The sequence below is a fragment of the Chrysemys picta genome, chromosome 1, assembly GCF_011386835.1.
Source record: "Chrysemys picta bellii isolate R12L10 chromosome 1, ASM1138683v2, whole genome shotgun sequence".
In the NCBI taxonomy this organism is placed as follows: domain Eukaryota; kingdom Metazoa; phylum Chordata; order Testudines; family Emydidae; genus Chrysemys; species Chrysemys picta.
In genome coordinates, this window is record NC_088791.1 from 122512501 (window position 1) to 122528717 (window position 16217).

The 16217-nt window shown below is 41.6% G+C and overlaps 1 protein-coding gene across 15 annotated transcripts in view; it reads right to left on the reverse strand.

Moving 5' to 3' along the window:
* ITPR2 (inositol 1,4,5-trisphosphate receptor type 2) overlaps nucleotides 1–16217 on the reverse strand; it is a 337706-nt gene that overhangs the window by 12490 nt on the left and 308999 nt on the right. Inside the window, exon 57 of one of the 15 annotated variants that reach the window (XM_065569081.1) lies at nucleotides 7400–7562. The exons of 13 other annotated variants lie outside the window; for them this stretch is intronic. In XM_065569081.1, coding sequence (XP_065425153.1) covers nucleotides 7527–7562 — 36 coding nt within the window. In that variant the 3' untranslated portion in view covers nucleotides 7400–7526. One more of the 15 variants, XM_065569085.1, reaches the window with a different exon arrangement.

A 16217-nucleotide genomic window follows, 5' to 3' on the forward strand; every position in this document is an offset into this window, starting at 1 on the left:
GGGTATGTTTTGAGAGAAACACTTTGCATTAGAATTAACTAAATTATTCTAAAATAATCCCTGGGTTTTATACACTAAGCAACAACAGCTGGTCTAGACATTAGAGGACAACTGTATTTTTTTTAAACCAGATGTTGGTACAAAACACAACCGTAAATCATAGCCTGTATGTGGACACTGTTACTACTAAGCAGAAATTTACTGTCTATTACATCTGAAATTGCATCTTTAGCCCTCTCTTTACTCACATGGATGTGCCTTCAATATTCTGGCATTAAATGCATGTATCCTTAAATTCAGAGCTTTTTAATGTACCATTCATATGATTCACTTTAATTTCAACTTTCTCACCAGAAAGAGGAAGAATAGGTAATGTGATGTGAATCTCTGTGTAAAAGTACATAGGGTTCTCGAATTGTCCTTTACACCTCAACTTGGTCCTGTTGTTAAATCATGTAGGTTTAATTTGTTAAATTCACTCCCCTCCACCCACTTCCAATAGAGCATTTTAGTGAATACATTGGATTGACTCCCAATATATATATTTCTGCTTGTGCCATTCCATGCCATTCTTGCTCTTCACACACTACCATATTATTTATTATATTGTACTGAATATCCTACTTTAAAAAAAAAATCATTGACAGTGCTCATACAGGTGCCAGAATGAGAAGACTGGAGCCATGATTCAAACTTTCTCAGCTTTTGTGTAGGTAACTGCTGTGCAAGCATTCTGTACGCTATCCTTCTAATAGGTATCTCCTGTGCTCTGGAAAGATCACAAAGGTAGTTTAGTCTATATGTACATTCATTTGGTCCTTGGCCTTTCTGCAGGAAGTGCCAAAAACGTTTGCCAGCTAGTGTCAATGGAAGTATTGGTTTGGTATAGTTGAAGAAAGATCAGGTATAAAACCTTGCTGCTATCCACTATCCCACAAAAGTTTTGAGTAGATCTTTTGGTTTCATACTTGGTGCATATGTATACACTTAACCTTAATTGTCTTGCCCAGTCAGTTTGCATTTTAAAGGTGAAAACTGATGGTACTTGTAGCCTCAGTTTGTTGTAGCAGAATCTCTAGGTAATTTAAAAATACAGCTGAAGACTTTTTTGTTGGATACTTAAGGCCTGACTCTGTTCTCAGTTGCACAGGTTATATCTCAATTTGGAATAATGCCATTGCAATATAATTCCATTAACTGCAATGGCGTTATTCCAAATTGAGATACTCCCAAACACTGTTTAAAATCTGGATTTGAATTTTGGGTTTTAGGCCCATTTTGACATAGTGCAATATCAAATTTAAAATACAACACTTTTTTGAATTATTTAGAACTTTTTACTATATTGAACTTATTACAGAACTATAGTATTTTTAAAAAATATTCATCAGACATAGATATTCTAGTCTAACCAATCAAAGCAGAGAAGAAAATCCTGTGTTTACTTCAAACTTGATGGTTTAAAAAAGTGACACCAAACAACATGACAAACTTTAAACCATGCTGGGTCAAATTTTCAAATTGTGCAGGCCACTAGCCCATGTAGATTTTGTGCATTCATTTGCTGTATCCACAGGTCCCTGCATACAAATGAAGGCCAAAGAGAGGTCCCTTCGATAGTTTTGCCTAATATGCCTGCATTGGAGTAGATCCTGCAAGGCACTGGGTGTTTTCCTGTGACATACCAATCACTAACTTCAGGAGGTGCTCAGAAACTAGAAAAAGTTTGTCTTGGGTTTAAAATATCAACTCACTCAAATCTTGAATGATGTTCTATTTTTGATGTTGTAAACATAGATCAATAAAAGAAAAACAAACAGTTACCTTGTGAATCTTTAGCTGCTGATACTGTTTAGCTCTCTTTCTGCAAACATAGGATATTTGAACTGTCTACTGCTCAGTTCTGTTTTAAAAATTACCAATATTTAAATACAGTTCTATATTGAACAATCCAGTCACATTTTCATGTTGAGAACAACCACCTGTTTAGTTTCACGTACCCAGAGTTATTCTGTTGGGAACTGCAAGTGAAATCATGACAAGGACATTCAAAACAGGAAAATCTTAATACTGGACACAAAAAGGGGGTTCAATAAATATCATTTAAAGTTTCCTGTTTTGTTCTAGAGCCTCTTTAAAGCTATGATACCAAGTTTTCAAAACTGTAATGCAATTCCTGATCAACTGAATTTTGTAGGGTGACTGTAGTGGGTTCTATTACATATAAATTGTCTGCATCCAAATTGCAATCGGATATATACTTTTATCTCAAAATGCCCTCTGAGCCAATTGTGCTGGTAATATTGCAAGACTTCATGATGTGAAAAATACATCACTGTCATTTAAATTGAACAAAAAGGTTCCTGTTTCTGATACTGCGTTTTTAACCATCTTAACAAATTTTTGCAATAACTATTGTACACAACAAACATTTTACACTTTGTCCCACAGATACCATTTGCCAACCTGATTGATTTCTTTCTCTACAGGTAATCTGATTTCTACATGCTATATATCTTCTCCTTTATTAAAAATGATGTAATCTTAGCTTTTTATCATACAAACATCCACCAAACTAGAGAGAGAGGGGGTGATTTCATGAACCAGCCTTGCAACCAAATAGAAAAATCTGACACACAACTCATAATACAGATCCTGAAAGATAAATGGTGCAATGAGGCACAAGTTATTCAAATTCAGTAAGCATAAAACACAGAGAGATGATTTTGTATATTTTTTTTCTGCCCACAACAGAGAGGAAAATAAAGGATGTAATCTTGTTTAGTGCCAACTTCTGAAAATATAGCACTAGGCCGTGATCCAAACCACCACGTATTACTCTCTCTGTCTTCGGGATAACTCAGAGACAAACCAGCTCTCAGGATGTTTATCCCATACATTAGAATCACAATATAAACAAGTCTGCCCATAACTATGCCCACCTCAGCCTACATCCTCCTCCACAGCCTTAAAGAAGAGGAGCTTTGCCATGTGTGGAAGGTCTGCCTGGACTCTGGCAGATTGGGGGGGGGGGGGGGGGGGAAGAAGTGGAAGTGAGGAGAAGGGGATGTGAGTTCCCAAATAGAGGACCTCTCTCAGAGAATGTCAGCGGTGCGCTCTCCTGTATTTCTCCTCGCAGAACCAGTCTTGAAGGCCTAAAGGTGAAGTAAGCCCCTTACAACCTGTTAGTGTTGGTCACTAGATAGGCATTGAAGTCTTTCAAATGCAGAGGAAATAATAGACAGCCTGGAATTGTGTCAGTCTACCACCAGTTGGACCAAAAAGACTAGTTGTTCATGGGCTATGTCAAATCACTGTTTCTGTTCCCTGGGAAAAAAAAAAAATCTCAGGACTGTTATTTTTAAAGAGTTCATTATAGCTGCAGGCAATGGGCTAACTTTTCTACTAGGAAGTGGTTTTGTTTTTTTAAAAACCCCACAAACTCTTGGTTTGATTTCTTCCTGTGCCATGCTGCAAGGGAGGTGTGTGTATGTGTAAGGCAAAAGCTATTTGCAGAAAAATTAGTATGACATCTGTAGGTGAGCCTGATTGGATACTGGTCCCCTTGATGTCAATATAAAAGTTTATATTAACTTCAAAGGAAACAGGCCCTTTGTCTTAAATTCCAACAGCACATGGATAACTAATTTTGGATTTCTGGAAATAACTTGCATAAGTTTTAGCCACCAAAACCAGGCTTGTTTGGAGGTGGACTTAGCCTATGAAATCCCTCAATTTACCCTCCTGTATCCTATTCTGAAGGGCCCATGTCTAATCAACTCATCATCTAGCCAAGCAGAGCTGTTCTGTCTCACAACACCAGGTCAGCAAACTACTTGTGGGTTGACTGAAAAACCTTGGATGGAAGTGGAAGATGCTTAGCATGTTGGAGGATAGGATCCCTGCACAGTAATGCAAACTTATGGACTGGTTATTTTAAGGGGAAAGGGTCTAGTACAAGGTGGGGGAATACCCCTAAAGAGTAACCTAGATCAGTGGCCTCTCACTCTTGACACATGCTTGAACTGGATAACATCCTGCTAAACTGGGGAGATAGGGCCAAGTATACCTTTTTTGCATTTGGGGACCACATATTGCAACTGCTCGAGTCTGGTGCCTGATGAGTTCCCCTTCTCTCCCCTCCCCCCACCCCCGAGAGTTTCACTCACTCCTTGCAGAAATATACAAATAAATAGAGAAATGAGAGAATCTCCTGCTCTCAGACCACCTGAAACAAATCCTATAACTTTACTCACAAGTCTGATTCTATTAGGTTCTATGACATGGGTTTGTGTACGCTAACTCTTTTCCTGTTTTGTAAGGCTCAAAACAAGCTATAAGTTAGAAAATTAGGCAGATTCCTTTAATTGCTTATTTTATGGAAACCCAGTGCATTTCCTTGGAAATTACCCTGTTAGTGAGACCTCAGATATTATTTAACAGCAGGATTTTGTGCTATTTGGTATAACTACTTTGGTAACTAATTACTCAATGTGGCATGCATCTTATCAGTCATTAAAAAGTAATTAAGCAAAAAGTTGAATGGCTTTCTGATATATACATAAGTCTCACTCTCTTACCACTGAGGCTTTGATAACATCTGTGGGGTTTTTTTTAAATTTTATGGAAGAAGGCTGGATTTCAAAGTAAAATGCATTATTAGTATCCTATAAAGCCAACCTAGGCCTGATCCAGCAGATGAATGATCCCATTGAAGTCAATGCGTTACTGGATCAGGAACCTAGAGGTGCACTAGTATTTATGAGAATTGAACAACACAGCTTTTTTATATTGAGCCAGTCAAAGTGTCTTTCAGACCTGAGTTTGTTGTGCTGTATCACCGTACACTAAAAAGTTTCTCTGTTTCAGAGGTAGGACTCTGTCTCAGCCATTGGATTGTGCTTAGCAATCGAAGAGTGTAATAAAATCTAGTGAGTGGTGTACAGAATTAACAGGACAACTACTGCCCCATGAGTTGAAAAAGTGATTGATAGCAGGCTACAGAAATCCTGGAAGTCAAAGCTTTGAGTATTACTACCCAATGGATGTTACACTTTAAACCCAGAAAAAAGAAGAACAGGAGGACTTGTGGCACCTTAGAGACTAACAAATTTATTAGAGCATAAGCTTTCGTGGACTACAGCCCACTTCTTCGGATGCATAAGTGGGCTGTAGTCCACGAAAGCTTATGCTCTAATAAATTTGTTAGTCTCTAAGGTGCCACAAGTCCTCCTGTTCTTCTTTTTGCGGATACAGACTAACACGGCTGCTACTCTGAAACCTTTCTTTAAACCCAGAGGGGCCACTATCCCTGGCTATGAACTAAGCAGCCCCTTTAATATATATACTTTTATTACCAACTTAAATATAATTGGGAAGGAAAAAGCAGCTCTTCCCTTTCTCCACAACTACTTCTCTTCCACTGTGGCTTGCCTTGAGAACCCCATTCTTCTGGCTTTTGGGACATATTTTTTCTCTTTCTCCATCTATTTCAGTAACTTCCTCTTTAACTACTTCCTCTAAAGGGAAGTTTGTTCACCCTGCAGCACCTGACAACTGCCTTTGGGGCTCAATCCTCTCTGATGGCAGTAGTATCTGAGGGCACTTTTGAGGCCTGAAGACACAGGTGAGCAGCAGACACCACCAATTTGGTCAACTTAATCTACCCCCTTGACTCACTCACCACACCCTCACATATCATCTGAAAGCTTATTTTGTCTACTTTAAAATGAGGTATGATGGAGAGTTGTCACATGATGCTGTTACCATAGAAATGGGGATAAACAATTATACCAACATGTTAAAGGAATGCAGATATTTGAAAGTGGGTTTTTTTTGTAATGACTTATTTCAAGGCATAAAACTAGATTTCTTTTGTGATGCTTTGAGGTCACAATCTAAAAGGTAAAACAAAAATCGAACAACAAATGTGTATAGGTAACAGTGAAATGCAATAGTGCTGGTGACATTTCTAGTCAACAGCATTGTTCATCATTACGGTCTCAGAGTGCATGAGTTACCAGTCTTCATTGCCTTGGCATGTACACAGTTCTGTGCAGGGAAAATTGTTCTGACAAAGACACAGTTGATTGTGCAGTGATCCTTATTGGTATAGGCACAAATAAGGTCTTGTAGAAGCTCAGATGCCATTGGGCCCTTGAAGAATACAGGAAGTGGTTCATTAACATTTTTCCACCCATGCTGCAATGGTGATCCAATATCTAGCTTCCCCTATGTGCAAAGATATCCAATTCTTTGTTTGCCAAGATGCTCTTTTGACATGTTCTTCCAAACTGACCTCACATGGTGGGAGTTGGGCCGGTGACTTGAGCCTCAGTCTAGCCATCAAAAAAGTACAAGCAGTTTGAGTCTCACTCTGGTCACACAGCACTGCTACCACATTCCTTGCTGCAGAAATAGTGGCTTGTCTGTCACTCTCTCCCAACTTAGCAAGATCTCTGAGGTGGTAAGCTTCTTCTCTTTTGACAACATCAAACAGGGATGACACAGACACATCCTGTTAATGCACATACAGCAGAAACTTATGTTGCAGAAGTCAGGAGTGAGTGCGTCACAAATTGCATGCACAGGTATGGAGTGGGACTTGTCCATTGTGCTGGTAATGGTGCCTGTTTTTATCCATGGGTTGGGTGTTCCATTTTTGGGAAGTAGTGAACAGCAAGGATCAAAATATCTATCTCAGATGATCTACAGCCATGTCGGCACATACAGCATGCAGAAAAATCTTTGTCTGCTTGCTCATGAGTACTGTAGAAGTCTTGAGCTTCTTCAGTACCTCTACTGGTGATGGATTTTGCTACTTCACCATTGGCAAAACCTCCAGCAAGCTGGAGTCTGTTCTGGGTGTGCTCCTACACTCAGATGCATTTCTGAATGAAATATTCACAAAAGAATTTTATACGTGATTACTTGTTGGATGCCACATTGAGAAGCTTTTCCCATGGAGGCACAGGGCATCTACAATCACCTGGTATTTCTTGCATCCAAACATAGATCCAGCACTGTCTTTCTGCAGTTTTCACATCTGTCAAAGAGGTTGATTACAAAATTAGCTTTGTCAAATCCTTACAGGACTTGCCTCAAGTGCTCAGCAGCCAATTCGCTGAATGTGTGAAATTTGTCTCCAGCCACGGCATCTCTGCTGTACACTGCTCTTAGCTCACAGATTTTTCCAGTAGATGCCCTAATTCAACTTTGTCCATCTCCTTATTCCTTAAGTATGGAGGAGAGGTATAGACACAAGTCCTATTGGGTGACTAAGAACAACTGCCATTGAAATATCACCTCTGCATCTTGCTAAGGAAAGGGCTCTGCGGAAAACAATTTCTGGAATGATAGCTCCTGTGATTGTCCCTTTCTTGTCAGACTTCAATTTGGTCATGTTGGCCATGTTAGCAAATGTTCTTTGATGCCAGATTTCTTGACTGGACTGAAGCAGCGCCATGTCCCACCACAATCAAGTACACCTCTCAATCTGTCCACTTGTTCTTCACCAACATCTGCTGCTACATGCAAGCCACTAGATACGTTGATAAGCGCACCTGGATGTGACGCAGAATCAAATGAGTTTGTCACATTGTTGATAAGAGCTGTAACATGCTCTTCAACCCTCTTCAGGGCAGAGATGTGACTTTGCCTTCACTACTTCATGTCAGGCCACTTCCTTCTCTCATAGCTTCTGCATATTCATAATATGAAGGTGAGTATTGTTATGTACTGGTCAGTGTTAGCAATAAGTGTCAGTGAAATAAAAGGCTGGTTTCTAGAATATTTCAAAGGCTAGTAGTGCATGCATAGGCAATTACAAACTAAAACTTTCTAGCAGGCAAACTAGGTGCTACATTGTATGTACAAAAAGCTTACAAGTGGAGAAGTATTACAGTAGGAATTCACATTATCTATCCCCTATGCTGTACAAACTACAGACATGCAATCTACTGCTACACAACCTGCAGTGCGAGGAAAATGACTGACTTGTGAGATGCTTCTTGACAATTAAGAATAGCCAATGTGAAAACATTTTATGTTAGTAAATCATAAAATGTTGGTATTTGCTATTTTTGTCTCCTCATTTCTGGGCGGAGGGGGGGGAGGGGACTTTCCCATCCCAAACCAATACAAATCTTAAGATCTTGTTGGGTAGCTTTGACCAATAAACACAACATTTAAGGTGTTGAAATTAAACAGTAAACTAGTCGTGTTTCTTGAATTTTGCAAAAATGACACTCATTTTGGGTACTTTGTTTCACCTTGCCCACAGGTTTACAGCACTGCTCGGTAGCTCTGTGTCATACCTCATCTAACGATACCAAGTGGGTGTCTGCGCATTAAACTTTAAAACTACAGCCCTTTTTGGAGAATTGCTGCATGCCTAACAGGAGTATTTTGCCATTGCTCAGAGGAGGTAGCAGTATTCAACTTTAAAGACAGGGGAGGCAGGGATTTTATAGAAGAATATGTGGGATGTTTGATGTGACTTGTTCTGAGAACTCCCAAAAAATTGCTTTCTTATTTTTCATTGGTTTTTATATTACATATAGCTTTGCACTTCTGGCAACAAATGTGTCAAAGCATGAGCCTGGGGGGAAGTCATAATAGTATTAAGTCCATGATAAGAATTAGGAGCATGAACACCAAGCTGAAATGGGATATTTTACAGCAGTATTCCATTACAGCTAGCTATGAAGGGCCTAAACTCTCACTGGCTTCAAGGGGAGCAGGATAGGGCCTATAATCTTTCACCGTGGATTCCCTTACTTTAGGTGGGTGGCCTAACCCAACATTCCTCATCTGTGCTTTTGACTGTCTCAATCACTTTGGTTTTTAGAACAGTACTTAGCTGATTGTGGAATTATGTAATTACACTAATAACATTCATTACATAATTTGTGTACATAAGCAATAACTACATAATTATACCATCTAATTATATTATGACATGTAGTGAGAAGTTGGTAAAAACCATTATGAAACTTGCTACAAAAGGTGGCCAGTGCACCTGCAGAACAGAACTTTCAGGGCTAGCTTTAGAAAGTCTAGTCTCCCATTTTGTGGGCACAATTTGTCTGCATTTGTTTAATCCCACAACTATGAAGTAGCTTAATTCACATCTATCTGATTTGCTAGGAACGAATGCAATGGCTACTGCAGCAAAATTTTGCATCCACTTTATTTGCAGGTCCCAAAATGAGGGTCCAACTTTCAGGGGTGCAGTTTATGCCCATAAAAGAAAGGCCTGAAAATTTAAGCTTTAATCTTCATGTTCATCACTTGTGCAGTAGTCTTACAAACCTGTGCTTTGAGTTAACAGGAGTATAAAACACCACCAGACAATCTATAGCTTTATCATTTTAACTAAGGAATTGGGAAAATGAAGCTCAATGCCATGGGAAAACACTTCCCTTCTTTCTTAACATCATGTTTGCCAAACTTTAGCCTAGTACAAGTTTTTACAATCAAATTATAAAAAACACCACCACATCTTTTGCGAACAGGGGCTGCTAACAGGGAGTTTCGCAAGGGAGTTCTCCAGGTGAAGGAGCAATACAGCACCCTTTTGGGGTAAGTGACTGTCTGTAGTGTGTGTTTGTTTGTGTTTGGGGGTTACTTGCTGTGTGCTGAGCTTGTGTTTGTCAGTCTGTTTGGTTGGTTGGTTGTTTGAAGGACCGTGTGCTGTGGCTGGCAGTTGGAAGCTGTGAGCTTCAAAGGAAGGTTTGAAAGCTAGAAGCCTCTGGTAAGTGGCTGAGCCTTAATCAGTGGACGGGGCATTCATACAGGCCAGGGCTTTATAAAGCAGCGCACAAGCGACCAGGGGCTGCTAACAGGGAGTTTCGCAAGGGGAGTGGGAAGGGGGCGAGGGTCCCTTGCCAGTTCTATCTGTTTTCCCTTTATTCCCCTTAAAACCTAAACTTCTTGCTTAAACAATCCTTTCAGCAGACAGGGGGCTGCAGACGGGAGTTTGACAGAGGGAGGCTTACGATGGTTAGGAAGACCCGCAACACCTGTGCCAGCACTGCTTCTGTCTCCTCCACCTGCGCCTGTAGCCAGACAGAGCGCCTGAGCATGGATGCTTCTACCCAGATCCTGGTGTGGTTTTGCAGCAACTGTAACTTGCAATTTCCACTTACTGATATCCAGGCTGGGGGGACCATCCAATGTGAAAGATGCCTGCTGGTGGAATCTCTCAGGTAGCAGGTGGGAGAGCTACAGGAGGAGGTGGCTAGGTTGAGGAGCATCCGAATCCACGAGCAATTCCTGGACAGTGTCCATGTGGAGACAGCTGAGGTAGCTGTCCCAGTACACAGGACTGCTGATACACCACTGGTGGAGGAGGAGATGGCTCAAGGTGGACACTGGCAGCCGGTTACTTCTGGCAGCAGGCAGTGCTTCACCCCTGCTCCGAACCCTCCCGCTGTGGTAATAGGTAACCGTTATGCTCTTCTTGATACAGGAAAGAAGGAATCACCCCCTACAGTAAAGGAGGAGAAGCCTCATACCCCTAAGGCTGGGAGGTCTGCTGCCACCACTGCGAATAGGAAACGTAGGGTAGTGGTGGTCGGAGACTCTCTGCTGAGGGGGACGGAGGCGCCCATCTGTCGCCCTGACATTTCATCTCGGGAGGTATGCTGCCTGCCGGGAGCCCATATCCGAGACGTTACGGAGGCATTGTCGAGGATTATCCAGCCCTCTGACTACTACCCTATGCTACTCATCCATGTGGGCACAAATGATACTGTGTGGTGTGACACTGAGCAGATCAAGAGTGACTACAGGGCTCTGGGAGTACGGGTGAAGAAGTTTGGAGCGCAGGTGGTATTCTCTTTGATTCTTCCTGTCAAAGGTAGGGGCCTGGGCAGAGACAGATGCATCATGGAGGTGAATGCCTGGCTGCGAAGATGGTGTCACCAGGAGGGCTTTGGCTTCCTAGACCACAGGATGCTATTCGAGGAAGGACTGCTAGGCAGAGATGGCGTTCACCTTTCGAGGAGGGGAAAGACCCTATTTGGACACAGACTGGCTAACCTAGTGAGGAGGGCTTTAAACTATGTTCGACGGGGACAGTGAGCAAAGCCCACAGGTAAGTGGGGAACATGGAGACCTGGGAGATGGGTCGGAAACGAGAGGGAGTGTGGGCTATATTGGCAGAGAGAAAGGAGGGTCAGGACAAAACTGGGAGGAAAGATCAAACCAGTATCTTAGATGCCTATATACAAATGCGAGAAGTATGGGTAATAAGCAGGAAGAACTGGAAGTGCTAATAAATAAATACAACTATGACATCGTTGGCATCACTGAAACTTGGTGGGATAATACACATAATTGGAATGTTGGTGTGGATGGGTACAGCTTGCTCAGGAAGGATAGACGGGGGAAAAAGGGAGGAGGTGTTGCCTTGTATATTAAATGTACACACTTGGACTGAGGTAGAGATGGACATAGGAGATGGAAGTGTTAAGAGTTTCTGGGTTAGGCTAAAAGGGGTAAAAAACAAGGGTGATGTCATGCTAGTAGTCTACTACAGGCCACCTAACCAGGTGGAAGAGGTGGATGAGGCTTTTTTTAAACAACTAACAAAATCATCCAAAGCCCAAGATTTGGTGGTGATGGGGGACTTCAACTATCCGGATATATGTTGGGAAAATAACACAGCGGGGCACAGACTATCCAACAAATTCTTGGACTGCATTGCAGACAACTTTTTATTTCAGAAGGTTGAAAAAGCTACTAGGGGGGAAGCTGTTCTAGACTTGATTTTAACAAATAGGGAGGAACTCGTTGAGAATTTGAAAGTAGAAGGCAGCTTGGGTGAAAGTGATCATGAAATCATAGAGTTTGCAATTCTAAGGAAGGGTAGAAGGGAGAACAGCAAAATAGAGACAATGGATTTCAGGAAGCTTAGAGAGCTGATAGGTAAGGTCCTATGGGAATCAAGACTGAGGGGAAAAACAACTGAGGAGAGTTGTCAGTTTTTCAAAGGGACGCTATTAAGGGCCCAAAAGCAAGCTATTCCACTGGTTAGGAAAGATAGAAAATGTGGCAAAAGACCACCTTGGCTTAACCATGAGCTCTTGCATGATCTAAAAAATAAAAAGGAGTCATATAAAAAATGGAAACTAGGACAGATTACAAAGGATGAATATAGGCAAACAATGCAGGGGCAAAATTAGAAAGGCAAAGGCACAAAATGAGCTCAAACTAGCTACAGGAATAAAGGGAAACAAGAAGACTTTTTATCAATACATTAGAAGCAAGAGAAGACCAAAGACAGGGTAGGCCCACTGCTTAGTGAAGAGGGAAAAACAGTATCAGGAAACTTGGAAATGGCAGAGATGCTTAATGACTTCTTTGTTTCAGTCTTCACCGAGAAGTCTGAAGGAATGCCTAACACAGTGAATGCTAATAGGAAGGGGGTAGGTTTAGCAGATAAAATTAAAAAAGAACAAGTTAAAAATCACTTAGAAAAGTTAGATGCCTGCAAGTCACCAGGGCCTGATGAAATGCACCCTAGAATACTCAAGGAGCTAATAGTGGAGGTATCTGAGCCTCTAGCTATTATTTTTGGAAAATCATGGGAGATGGGAGAGATTCCAGAAGACTGGAAAAGGGCAAATATAGTGCCCATCTATAAAAAGGGAAATAAAAACAACCCAGGAAACTACAGACCAGTTAGTTTAACTTCTGTGCCAGGGAAGATAATGGAGCAAGTAATTAAGGAAATCATCTGCAAACACTTGGAAGGTGGTAAGGTGATAGGGAACAGCCAGCATGGATTTGTAAAGAACAAATTATGTCAAACCAATCTGATAGCTTTCTTCGATAGGATAACGAGTCTTGTGGATAAGGGAGAAGCTGTGGATGTGGTATACCTAGACTTTAGTAAGGCATTTGATACGGTCTCGCATGATATTCTTATCGATAAACTAGGCAAATACAATTTAGATGGGACTACTATAAGGTGGGTGCATAACTGGCTGGATAACCATACTCAGAGAGTTGTTATTAATGGTTCCCAATCCTGCTGGAAAGGCATAATGAGTGGGGTTCCGCAGGGGTCTGTTTTGGGACCGGCTCTGTTCAATATCTTCATTAACGACTTAGATATTGGCATAGAAAGTACGCTTATTAAGTTTGCGGATGATACCAAACTGGGAGGGATTGCAACTGCTTTGGAGGACAGGGTCATAATTCAAAATGATCTGGACAAATTGGAGAAATGGTCTGAGTTAAACAGGATGAAGTTTAACAAAGACAAATGCAAAGTGCTCCACTTAGGAAGAAAAAATCAGTTTCACACAAACAGAATGGGAAGAGACTGTCTAGGAAGGAGTACGGCAGAAAGGGATCTAGGGGTTATAGTGGACCACAAGCTAAATATGAGTCAACAGTGTGATGCTGTTGCAAAAAAAGCAAACATGTTTCTGGGATGTATTAACAGGTGTGTTGTGAGCAAGACACGAGAAGTCATTCTTCCACTCTACTCTGCTCTGGTTAGGCCTCAGCTGGAGTATTGTGTCCAGTTCTGGGCACCGCATTTCAAGAAAGATGTGGAGAAATTGGAGAGGGTCCAGAGAAGAGCAACAAGAATGATTAAAGGTCTTGAGAACATGACCTATGAAGGAAGGCTGAAAGAATTGGGTTTGTTTAGTTTGGAAAAGAGAAGACTGAGAGGGGACATGATAGCAGTTTTCAGGTATCTAAAAGGGTGTCATAAGGAGGAGGGAGAAAACTTGTTCACCTTAGCCTCTAAGGATAGAACTAGAAGCAATGGGCTTAAACTGCAGCAAGGGAGGTCTAGGTTGGACATTAGGAAAAAGTTCCTAACTGTCAGGATAGTTAAACACTGGAATAAATTGCCTAGGGAGGTTGTGGAATCTCCATCTCTAGAGATATTTAAGAGTAGGTTAGATAAATGTCTATCAGGGATGGTCTAGACAGTATTTGGTCCTGCCATGCGGGCAGGGGACTGGACTCGATGACCTCTCGAGGTCCCTTCCAGTCCTAGAATCTATGAATCCCATCTTTACTTCTAAGTATATACTCAATACTCTAACCAGACCCCACAACAGCTAGTGCACTGGACAACTGACACAGAAGGAAGACAGTCACCACACAGATTAAGATGCATCAATCTCACCAACCAATCATATTTTCTGGTCCAAGCACAGCCAGAAATGTTGTCTATTTCCCCCCCAGTGATTGTGCAATACTGATGTTTCCAGTATCCTCTTTCCAGTGCTATTTAAATTAATAAATAATACCGTGCTATTCCATACCTGCTGGGAGGTGGGGGGAGGAAGGCTACTTGAAGCTGAGCTCCATTAACCCTCAGCATTCACTGAATGATACCCCAAAGGTCTGAGTCTTAGAGATCAGCCTGAGGCCCAAAGTATGGAGATGATCTCTCAAAGTTCAGCAGTGTGAGGCCTCAGGGTTTTGGTTCACCCCATTACACAGCTAATAACTATGTTCACATCCCTCTCTCTGTGTTTTACACAGCTACTGAAGCTGTCCAAAAAAATCACCATCTGACTGTCTGTAAATGGACAAATGTGACATGGTCCAGGAGGGTGATGGATCAACTCCTCAGCACCAACTGAATTAGCTGGATTGGGTGCTCAGCAACTTGATGGTGCTGAGGTGTAGAACTTCTCCCTCCAGTGCTGCATATCCATTTGAACAGCCCTTGTATTTCCCTCCACAGCGAGCGCCGCTGGAGTGGCTGCCTAGAGCTTGACATTTTAACTAGAACTGGCCAAAAAGTTTCCAAGGGAATTGAATTTCAACGAACACTGAGAGAAATAAATTGCCCTCCCTCCCAACCACCTCCAACTTCCTTTCTCTCCTAGATCATGGCCTACTGTTATTGCTCTCTCCCATTGCCAGCAGTATGTAGACACTTGCATGAAGCAGCCTCCTTACACTGAAGTCATGATTGCTTTTAAATACCCCTATGAAAAACAAACAATACTTCCCCATTCAAAAAAAATTCCCCCCAGTAACAAACTCTGACTCCTCCACAAGCTAAGCCATCTGCTTCTCAGCACAGGAGTGGGATTTTCAAACTGATCAATTCAGCACTTGAGGTTAAAGGTAGTTTGATGCCTTTGTTAATATTTTAGAGATGTGAGTCTGGAGCACCTGCCATTAGGGCTAATGTAAAATACATTAGTGCATTGCATTGGAAAAATCCAACTGCTGGCATCAGAGGATTAACATGTACTATGAATATCAATACACACATTGGAATAAATATTAATACTTAACATACTTCCAAAGTTTAAAAACGAAAAATTGTTGGAGGGGGAGAGAGGAAACTGCACAGGAGAGAACTCTCTAACCTGTAATTTTGTCAGTCCATGATTTTAAATACCCACTTGCACTGGGATTAAGTGGAAACAGATCAAACGGTAACTTTTAAAGGCTTCTGCCACTATGTTCAAATGGTTTATCCACACGGAGCAGTGCACATAGTTTTACTCTCATTTTCTGTTCTTTCCACCCTATTGGAAAGTGCAGATTCAATATTTCCTTGCAGCATTCATAATCAGAGATTGGGGATGTCTCAGACAATTTGAAATTCCTATGTACATGGCTGCTCTTCTGTCCCTGCCCAATGCATGCCTGTATGCAGGACACCATTATATGTCTCATATTCAACAAGACTCCATTCTAGCAAAGCACTTAAGCACCTGCTTAACTTTAAGCACTTGAGTCAAAGAAACTACTCTCACATTTAAAGTTAAGCAGGTACTTAAGTGATTTGTGGACTAAAATAGCAAGTGAAGTCAGCTTGAACAACAACAAAAGATCAGCCAGTCATCAGAAGAAATAAATAAATTAATGGAGATATCCTATCTCCTAGAACTGGAAGGGACCTTGAAAGGTCATCGAGTCCAGCCCCCTGCCTTCACTAGCAGGACCAAGTACTGATTTTGCCCCAGATCCCCAAGTGGCCCCCTCAAGGACTGAACTCACAACCCTGGGTTTAGCAGGCCAATGCTCAAACCACTGAGCTATCCCTCCCCCCTCTAGAGAATGAAAAATGCACACGGAGCCTGGTACACTCTTGCCTACATCCTTTTCTGGGATATAAATATACCAATCCTTGGTCATATTCATAGGTCAGCTTCTGCTACCATAGATCCTAGTGGAAGACGCCAACAGTGGAAATCTGGAAGGGAGAGCTAGGGCTGTGC